The sequence below is a fragment of the Perkinsus marinus genome (assembly GCF_000006405.1).
Source record: "Perkinsus marinus ATCC 50983 genomic scaffold scf_1104296931912, whole genome shotgun sequence".
NCBI classification, from domain to species: Eukaryota; Perkinsozoa; order Perkinsida; family Perkinsidae; genus Perkinsus; species Perkinsus marinus.
Window position 1 is genome coordinate 23,788 of NW_003215602.1, and position 10,612 is coordinate 34,399.

General features: G+C 38.6%; 1 protein-coding gene across 1 annotated transcript in view; it reads left to right on the forward strand.

Moving 5' to 3' along the window:
- Pmar_PMAR027588 (ciliary dynein heavy chain, putative) overlaps positions 1–10,612 on the forward strand; it is a gene marked incomplete at both ends in the record, with an annotated part of 29,136 nt that overhangs the window by 11,673 nt on the left and 6,851 nt on the right. Inside the window, 15 exons of the mRNA XM_002786031.1 lie at positions 116–265; positions 759–1,181; positions 1,725–2,091; positions 2,137–3,269; positions 3,672–3,910; positions 4,280–4,764; positions 5,020–5,273; positions 5,574–6,674; positions 7,156–7,698; positions 7,860–8,341; positions 8,365–8,682; positions 8,737–8,981; positions 9,610–9,775; positions 10,061–10,177; positions 10,392–10,518. Of these exons, the coding sequence (XP_002786077.1) occupies positions 116–265; positions 759–1,181; positions 1,725–2,091; positions 2,137–3,269; positions 3,672–3,910; positions 4,280–4,764; positions 5,020–5,273; positions 5,574–6,674; positions 7,156–7,698; positions 7,860–8,341; positions 8,365–8,682; positions 8,737–8,981; positions 9,610–9,775; positions 10,061–10,177; positions 10,392–10,518 (6,150 nt within the window). The remainder of the gene's footprint in view (positions 1–115; positions 266–758; positions 1,182–1,724; positions 2,092–2,136; positions 3,270–3,671; positions 3,911–4,279; positions 4,765–5,019; positions 5,274–5,573; positions 6,675–7,155; positions 7,699–7,859; positions 8,342–8,364; positions 8,683–8,736; positions 8,982–9,609; positions 9,776–10,060; positions 10,178–10,391; positions 10,519–10,612) is intronic.

Sequence of the window (10,612 nt, forward strand, 5' to 3'; positions counted from 1 at the left end):
CTACTGCATATCACCGCGAATATCGCGTTTTTCACCGAGTTCATGTAAAACGGGTGATTTAAATCCAACATATATTTTTCATGTCACGGTCGTGAAACTTCACCATTGTTTTCAGGTTTTACAAAGGCTTAATGAGGCTATTGAAACCTGCGAGAAGAGCTTAAACGATTATCTAGAGCAGAAAAAGAAGGCTTTCCCGAGATTTTATTTCGTCGCTAATCAAGCGTTGTTGGATATTTTATCGAATGGGAATAGGCCTTTGAAAGTAGTGGCGAAAAAATATTAAAATTTTAGGAAAAAATTGGGAAATTTTGGTGGATTTTTGTACACTTTTGCAATTAGTGAGGAAAGCGAACATATATTCCTCGAAAATGGTCAATTGCATGTGTTGGTGATAATATTGAAAATTTTGGGAATTTTTTTTGGGAAAATTTTTATTGGTTTCTGTACACTTCTACTCGAATTTATATGTAAAGATGTATGCTTACGTATTATTGGTTTTTCGTCAGTGTTGGTGATAATACGGAAATTCTAAATTTGGTTTTTTAAGTGTGAAGCTCAGCTGAGGAAAGTATATAATTTTCCAACACTGTTATTGGAAATTTCGCGGAAAATTTTCTCCCAGTAGTAGTTGCAGAAAAAAACATTTTTCGTAAGTAGTCGTTGTTGAAAATAGTATTTTCACGAAGTAGTTGTAGATTTTTTCGAATAAAAAATACATTTTTTCGGAAAATTTTTTGGATGATTATTCTCGTCAGGTTGCTGAATATCTTGGCGACTGTTTTGATGGTGTGAAAAGCCTCAACTTCGAAAAAGATCCTATAGATGGGCGAATAGGAAACGGAATAATTTCCAAAGATAAGGAGTATGTGCCGTTTTTCGAGGATGTGATTTTGGAGGGCGCGGTGGAAACTTATCTGACGAATTTGGAATCGCATATTCGATGTACGTTACGCGATATTTTGGATAACGCTCGAGCGGCTGCGGAAAATTGGGAGGTTGACAAACCTCGGGAAATATGGTTACAAGATTACTGCGCGCAGTTGGCTTTGGTGACTACTCAACTAGTGTGGACAGAGGAAACGGCGAGAGCGTTTGACGAACTGGAGGGCGGAAGTGAAACGGCGATGAAAGATTATAAGAGAGTTTGTGATGATCGCATTGAAAAATTGATCAAACAAGTAAGTGGGAAAAAGAAATTTATGATATTTTTTTTAAAAATTTGTGTTTTTTGCCATTTTTTTCACAAAAGGTTGTTATTGATCGTATTGAAAAACTGATTAATCAGGTGAGTGAAAAAAGATTTTTTTCTGATGATCTTTTCCGGAAAAATTGTCTCTTTGTGGGTTCTTTGTAACTCTTTTTAACGAAAATTTGTATTGAAAAACTGAATAAATGAGTAAGGGAAAAATTTTTTCTTTTTGCAGTAGCAGAATTTAATTTTCCTCCATTTTTTTGCGAAAAAAATTTTCCCCATCACATTAATTCACCTGTTTGGTCAGTTTGTATTTTGAACTCAATTTTAAGTTCATTGGTCATATTTTCTCTATTTTTACGGAAAAAAATTCCCAGAAAAAAATTTCCCATCACATTAACTCTGAATATTTTTAGTTTTTATGTATTATATTTCTCCTATTTTATTTTTTTCGTGGAAAGAGAATTGTCCACTGGGAAAAAACGAATTTTCCGGAAAAAATAAAGTAAATTTGTTGTTTTTTTGCCAGGTTCAACAACCACTCGATGCTGATCTTCGTGCAAAGATTATCACTATTATCACTATAGATGTCCACGCCCGAGATGTTATTGAAAAATTCATCCAAACTAAAATTACGGATCCTACAGCTTTCCAATGGCAAAGCCAGCTGAGATTTTATTGGCAACATAAACCGGCCGGTGGAAATCTGGTGTCATTTACTCCGGAAGAGCTTAAAACGTGCGTGATTCGAATATGTGATTGGTCAACGATTTATCAATATGAATATGTGGGTAATTGTGGACGGTTGGTGATTACGCCGTTAACGGACCGGTGTTACATAACGTTGACGCAAGCATTGAATTTGATAATGGGAGGAGCACCAGCTGGGCCGGCGGGTAGGTTTGGGACGTTTTAACACGGGTAAAAACGTTGGGTTTTAGGTACGGGTAAAACGGAGACGACGAAGGATTTGGCGAGAGCGATTGGGTTGGCGGTGATGGTTTTCAACTGTTCAGATCAGATGAGCTATTTAACGATGGCACAGATTTTCATGGGGCTGAGTCAGACAGGAGCTTGGGGGTGCTTTGATGAATTTAATAGGATCAGTATAGAAGTGCTTAGTGTTGTTTCTACACAAGTAAAAACGGTCCTAGATGCGATTAAGGAGAATCTGAAAACGTATTTGTTTATGGATGAGGATATTCGGCTGATACCAACATGTGGGTTTTTCATAACGATGAACCCAGGCTATGCTGGTCGAACAGAATTGCCGGAAAATTTGAAAGCGTTATTCAGATCGTGTGCAATGGTAGTGCCCGATCTCGTTTTTATATGTGAGAACATGCTGATGAGTGAAGGGTTCGTGGTTGCAAGAAGTCTGGCGAGGAAATTCGTTTGTTTATATATGCTATGTCGGGAATTGCTGTCTAAGCAAATGCATTACGATTGGGGGCTGCGAGCAGTGAAGTCGTTATTACGACAAGCGGGGACGCTGAAGAGGGCCGATCCAGATATGGATGAATATCCGATTTTAATGAGAGCGTTGAGAGATTTTAACACACCGAAAATTGTTACGTCGGATATGCCCATTTTCTTGAGGCTAATACAAGATTTATTCCCTGGGGTGAGCGCTGAAGTGAAGTTAAATCCGGAATTTTCGAAAGTAGTTGCGAAAGTTGTTAAGGAAAGAGGACTGCAAGCTGACGAAGGGTTTGTTACGAAAATTGTGGGTCTTCTGGACATTTTGGGAGTTCGACATTGTTGTTTTATCATCGGTCCAACCGGCTCTGCGAAAACGGAGGTCTGGAAATGTTTGTTGGAGTCGTTGAAAGTTATCGGTGAGGAAGGCGCGTATGAAGCCCTGAATCCAAAGGCGATAACTTCTGATGAGCTGTATGGAATTATGACGAAAACTAAGGAGTGGAAGGATGGCGCGATTGCTGTTATAATGAGGAATATGAGTAAGGAAATTAACGGCTATAAAAGTTTGCACAAGCATAAGTGGGTTGTTCTTGATGGGGATATCGACGCGACATGGATTGAATCTATGAACACGGTCATGGATGATAATAAGGTAATCGATCACGTGATCGATTTGGCGATTTTGTTACATTGCGTATAAATTTTTATATTTTTTGTTGAATTTATGAAAAAAAACGGCAGAAATTCTACTGCTTTAAAATGTTCAAATTTCTAGGAGAAAATTCGACCTGAAAAAAATTATCATCCGATTTTTCCCGGAATTTGGGGATTTTCAATATTAAAAAAATGCAAAAATGAGAAAAACGGCAGAAAATTTACTATTGTGAAATGTTCAAATTTTTGGAGGAAAAATTTTCGGCAGGAAAAATATTGTGGGGTAAATTGCCATCGGAATTTCTTTCTTCAATTTGTGAGAAAAACGGCAAAAAATGTAAAAATGAGAAAAAATGTAAAATTATATTTAAAAAATATAACAAGAATAAAACTTTTTCAGGTACTCACCCTCGTTTCGAACGAACGTATTCCCTTTACCAACACTATGCGTATGCTACTAGAAATCCAAGATATGAAGTGCGCCTCCCCAGCGACTGTCTCACGCGGTGGAGTGCTCTTTATCAACGAATCTGATGTCGGCTGGAAACCCTATATTGAATCTTGGAGGGAAAAAATGGACCCGGTGGCACAAAGTACATTCTATTTACTCTTCAGCAGCTATTTCGAGGCGAATATAGAGTAAGTTTGAAATTTTCTGGGAAATTTTATTTCTTTTCTGTGGAATTTTTCATCTTTTTGGGTAGTTTTTATGCCACATGGTGAAATATGAATTAATTTTCGGAAAATTTTTCGGTGATTTTGTGATTTTTCCCCCACATAGGTCATTCCGTGTTAGTGATAGAAATTTCTTGTGTGAATTTTACAATTATATACCACTCGGAGAAATATAAAGAATTTTTCGAAAATATTTCCGTTATTTTTTCATTTTTTCCCCACATATTTCATACCGTGTTAGTAAATAAAATTTTCCTGTGTAAATTTTAGTAAATTTCAGTAAAAAATGTCATTTTTATGAGAATTTTTTCGGAAATTTTTCTTTTTTTTCAGTACAATTCGGCGACAATATGCATTTTCCTGCCCAATTTTGGACATGGGTTTCGTTCAAGCGATTTGTGCTATTATTGACGCTTTGTTAAACAACAACACTAAGGAGGCTACGGAGGCGTTGAAAGCCGCGAATTCTGAAGAGCAAAAGCTGATTTACGAAGCGTATTTTGTATTTGCGATGATGTGGAGTGTGGGAGGTGCGGTAGCTGATGATAAAATTACAAATCACCGTAAAAGTTTCAACAGTTGGATGAGAAACACAAGTAAAATAAAATTCCCAGAAGCGGGTGAAGCGATGGACTATCGATACGATACTGTTAATCAGTGTTGGAAACATTGGGAAGAATTCGTAACACCATATGAACCCGTCACCGAGAGGATGTATCAATCGATTGTGGTATCAAATACTGAGATAGAGCGATTGAAATATATATTGTCGCTTTGCATGAAGCGGGCAAAACCGGTGCTGTTTTGTGGAGTCGCAGGTGAGCAAAGGGGAAAAAATAATATTTTTTAGGGAAAAATTTCACTTTTGTCGAATTTTATTTGAAAAATATATTTGGAAAAATAAAGAGAAAAATTTTGGGGGAAAAATTTAGAATTTGTTGGTCGAATTTATCATTATCATTTTTACCAAAACAATTTTCGTCTTGTCTTTTTTCGGGAAAATTATGATGAAAAAATATAGAAATTTTTCGTAGAATTTTTTTATGGTCGAGTTTTGGATACCTTTTTTTCAGGTACGGGGAAAACAACTATAGTGAAAGACTTCCTATCGGAATTGGGAGAAGAAATGCTGAGTGCTTCGTTAAATCTGAACAGCTATACTGATAGTTTTTCACTGCAATTGATTTTGGAAAGCTATCTCGATAAAAGAACCGGCCGTACGTTTGGTCCCCCGGGAAATCGAAAATGTGTTTATTTTATCGACGACTTGAATATGCCATATGTGGACGAGTATGACACTCAGAGTGCTATAATGCTTTTAACGCAGGTGAGCGTATTTCGGGAAAATTTTCGGGAAAAACTTGGGAAATTTTAATGGTTTGTGAACACTTATTATCAGGATTAGAAAAATTGTGAGGAAATTTTTGGAAAATTTTTCGAAATTTTGATTGGTTTTTGAGCACTTCTATTTGAATTGGGGAAATATGAAAATTGTGAGGAAATTTTGGGGAATTTTTCATTGATTTTTGGAAAACTTTTATACGAATTTTATAATTAGTATAGAAATTCCTGAGCTCAATTGAGGAACGCAAACGTATATTCCTTCAACATTTTTTGTCTTTTTCAGCTCATATCATACGGAACGCTATTTGATCGATTTCATCTTGAAGAAAAAAAGGATATTGTTGATATTCAATATTGTGCTTGTATGAATCCGAAGGCTGGCAGTTTTATGGTAAACGCGCGGTTGCAAAGGCACTTTACGGTTTTGACGACATTCGCGCCGACGGGTGATTTGATAACGCAAATTTACTCGCAAATTTTGGGATACCATTTGCAGCAGTTTGAGAGCGGGGTGAGAAATTTACAAGAAAATATTGTAAATGCAACGACGGAGGTTTTGAGTCAAATTTTGGCTCAGCCGTCGTTTTTACCATCGGCGAAAAAATTCCATTATCAATTCAATCTGAAGGATATTTCGAATGTTTTCCAATCCCTGCTGAATACCACCCCAGGGCTGTTTCGGGGCAGTCCGATGAAATATCTGCGAGTATGGCTGCATGAGTGCAGGAGAGTCTTCAGCGATCGTTTGGTTAGTGAAAGCGATATGAAGGAAATGGAAATGATTTTCGAGCAGTCTGCGAAAAAACATTTTGGTGGAATTTCGATGGAAGAGTTATTCGGCGAAAATTTGATATTTACGTCGTTTGTTTCGGTGCACGGTGGCAACGACAAGCAGTATATGGCAATACGCGATCAAGAGCAGCTGAATGAAGTTTTGACAGAAAAACTGGCAGAGTATAACGAGACTTTTGCCGAGATGAACTTGGTGCTATTTGAGGACGCCATGGCTCATGTGTGCAGAATTTCGCGGATCATAGATCTGCCCTGCGGAAACGCATTACTCGTCGGTGTGGGAGGATCTGGGAAGCAGTCGCTGTCGCGGCTCGCGTGCTTCGTAACGCAAACAGATGTTGTTACGATTCTCGTGAATATGTCCTATGGAACGGCTGATTTGAAATTGGATCTGCAAGAAATGTATAAAAAGGCGGCGGTGAAACCAGGGACTCCACATGCGTTTTTGTTAACGGATGGGCAAATTGCCGACGAGAAATTTTTGGTATATATTAACGATATGTTGGCGACGGGGAATATACCAGATCTATTCACGAGAGAGGAGTATGATGCGCTTCTGGGAGCAGTGAGGAATCAGGCTAAAGCTGCTGGGGTGAGTGGGCGAAAATTCTGATGAAAAAAACGTATTTTTGGTTTTTTTGTTGGAGTTGATTTTGAGAAATTATTATGAATCTTTTGATGATTTCTTTTATGTGGAAAAGTGTTTACGTTCATTTGTTCAACAAATGACAACAAATTTTGTTGTTTATATATAATTTTGCAGTATGGGAAAATATGCACATGGTCAGCTACATGTGTTGGTGATAAGATGAAAATTCTGAGGGAATTTTCATTGGTTTCTGAACACTTTCATAACTCTGCTGAGCTCAGCAGCTGAGGAAAGCGAACATATCTTCCTACTCCAACACTGGAGTTTCACCCGTTTTACGTGTAGTGGCGTAAAACTTCATGAAAAACGCGATATCCAGTAGTCGTTAAATATGTTTTTCACGAGTGTTTTTCATATCACGGTCGCGGAACTCCAGTGTAATTTTGTGGCGCAGTGACGATTTTATTGCTCTTTTTTTCCTCAGTACCCAGACGAACGATCGTCACTATTCCAATTCTTCCTGGATAAGGTTCGAAAAAATCTACATCTCATTTTGTGCCACTCGCCGGTTGGTGACACTTTCCGAATTCGCGGGAGAAAATTCCCAGCGTTGATTTCGTGCATGACCGTTGATGAGTTTCACCCTTGGCCGCGTGCAGCGCTGACATTTGTGGCATCGAGATTTTTACAAGAAATTTCGCTACCCGAAGAATCACTTTATGAAAAACTCGCCTCTAACATGGCTGAGGTGCATTTATCAATTGATGTTGCAAATGCGAAGTATTTGGCAGTTGAAAGACGATATAACTATACCACACCGAAAAGCTTTCTAGAGCTGATCGCGTTTTATAAACAATTGTTGGAAAAAAAGCGATCGAAGGTTGAAATTAATATAGAGCGATTGGAAAAAGGTTTGACGATTATGGAGCAAGTGAAGGCTAAGGTGGAGGGCCTGAAGGAAGATTTGAAGGTGAAGATGGTACAAGTAGAAGAGAAAAAAGCGGCAACAAATGTGCTGATTGACGAAGTAAATGTGGGGGTAAATATTTTATTAACGAATTTCGCGTGAATTTTTTGTTTGCAAATTTAATTTTTTATGAAAAATTTTTTCTGGAATTTCCATACTGAGATTTGAGAGGAAATTCTTAATTTCTAAGCGAATTTTTAGTATTAAAATTTGATATTTAGGTTACTGTAGCTTCGGAAAAAGCAGCAACAGAAAAAGCGGTCGCTGATGAGGAAGCGACTAAGACAAACGCACTTGCCGAGGAAGCGAGTAAAATTAAGGCGCAAGCAGATGGTGAACTAGCGGAGGCGATGCCGGCTATGGAGGCGGCGAAGGAGGCGGTAGACTGTCTCACGAAACCGGCAATTACGGAGCTGAAAGCGTTGGGAAAGCCACCGCCGGATTGTGTGGAGGTGACGAAGGCGGTTATGATTTTATTGAGAAATGAAAGAAAAAATTTGGATTGGAAAGCCGCGCAGAAAATGATGAATAATCCACAAGCGTTTTTGGAGGAGGTTATGTCGTTTAACGCGAATGAAATTCCCGATTGGGTGCTGGACATGATAGACCCGATTTTGCAAAAGGAATTTTTCAACTATAATTCTATGAAATCGAAATCAACGGCAGCAGCGTATCTGTGCAACTGGGTTGTGAATATCGTTAAGTATAATAGAATTTATGTTAAAGTGGCGCCGCTGATGAAAAAGTGGCGGAGTCTACTAAGCAGAAGGAAGATGCGGAGGCGGCGTTGGTGGTTGTTTTAGCACGGGTTAAAACGGTGGAGGAAAAAGTGGCGAAATTGGAGAAAACGTTGAGTGACGCGGTGAGGGAGAAAGAACAAACGGAAGCTGAGGCGAATGCGTGTCTGGCAAAATTGGAGTTGGCTCAGCGCCTGGTGGACGGGCTCGCCGATGAATACGCGAGATGGACGCAAACGGTGAAGGAGTTGAAGGAAAAAAGTTTGACATTGATTGGGGATTCTATGTTGGCGTCAGCGTTTGTTGGGTAGGAAAATGGGATGTTTTAACACGGGTAAAAACGTCACGATTTTTTATTCAGGTATATCAGTCCGTTTTCGGCTGCTTTCCGATTGGATTTGTGGAGCAACGTTTGGAGTGATGATATCAAAGCCAAAGGAATTCCCTTTACTGAGGGAATTGATCCCCTCCATGTGTTGGCGTCTGAGGCTGATATTGCACTATGGAAAAACGAGGGTTTGCCGGCTGATAGAATTTCAGTGGAAAATGCAGCAGTGGTGACAAGTTGTGCGAGATGGCCGTTGCTCATCGATCCGCAATTGCAGGGTAGGTGGGAATTCGAGGAAAAATGGTATTTTATGATAATAAAAAAAGTTGGTAAAATTTAATTTGGTGATAGTATAAAATTGAAGGCCTTGTTTTTGTGGAGTTGGAGGAATATATGTTTTGTTTTCTCAGTGTTTATGGAATTTTGGTAGAAATGACTAAATTTTTAATTTTCATATTGTCAACATCACATGTCGTTTTCCCTAGCTTGCGACGGCTTCCCAGAGGAAAGTTCACCAGAAAATTCGGAGTGTGGAATTTTCGCAAAATTTTACATGTATTGGTGAAAATATGGAAATTGTGAGGAAATTCATAATGGCTTGGGTATTTTCTTTTGAGAAAGCTCTCGAAACACGAAAATTGTGGAGCGATTGAAAGCATATATTTCCACTTCGCGAATTGTTCTGTGTAAAAAAAATTTGTGTTAAAAAATTTTTTTAACGATTACATCGGTTGAGCTCTCGAGACACATACCATTCGGGAGAGCGTAGGTCATATACCCTGTGAAAAAAAAGGAAAATTTACCGATTTTTTTCATAGGAAGCTCTTATTTCCACCCTGTATCGCATACTGATTCGAAACTGCTATTCCTCACTTATCCAGATCTGTCACTAAATTTTCCTATCAGGTGTGAAGTGGATCAAACAGCGTTTTGGCGAGGAGATGACTGCTATTCAACTGACCCAACCGAATTGGCTTCAAAAAGTTCTCTTCTGCGTTTCTATGGGAGGACAACTTTTGATTGAAGCGGTAGGGGAAGAAATAGATGCAATATTAGAACCGCTTCTCGCGAGGTAACCAAGGCGGGTGTAGCGGTTTAATAGTACTACGTGGAGTTACTGGTTGGTGACAAATTAGCAGATTCATGTGAAATTTGATGTGCTACAGGTGTTGGTTACGTTGCTGCATCACAGTTTTGAGAGGGTTTTTTCCTGTGAGTTTGAGAGAATACAGCGTATTCACATGTTGTCTTTATTACATGGTAAACTGTGTGTGTTGATGACGATACGCAAATTCGTATTGGTTTTCGTACACTTCTTAGCAGAGCGAAAACACTGTGAGAATTGGTTACTGCTCAGGCAAGTTTCCCGAAGGGGTCGAAGCGCATTCGTCATTAAAATTGGAGGAGAGGAGATTGACTACGACCAGAAATTCCAACTAATTTTGCAGAGCAAGTTGCCGAACCCTCACTATAGGTGAGAAAATCTACTCGTGTTGGTGAAATTATGAAAATTCTGGGGAAATTTTCGGGAAAATTTTGGTTGGTTTCTGTACACCCTTATTCGGATTTTATAATTAATAAGGAAACTTTTGAGCTCATGTGAGAGAAGCAAACATATATTCTTCCAACACTGGATGAGACTTCGTCACTGCGCCACAAAATTATTTCGTTTTTTTTGTATTTTTCAGACCGGAAATTGCAGCTCAGTGTACTATCATTAACTTCATCGTCACACCGGAGGGGTTGGAAGATCAAATTCTAGCGATGGTGGTTAACGTGGAGAAACCTGAATTGGAACAACAAAAACAAGAATTGGTAAGATAAGGAAAGATATTTTTTATTTTCTGCGCGCACAGCGAAGATTAATTTATGGTTTGAGAAAATATGCAACTTTTGTAGTTTTTTTCTC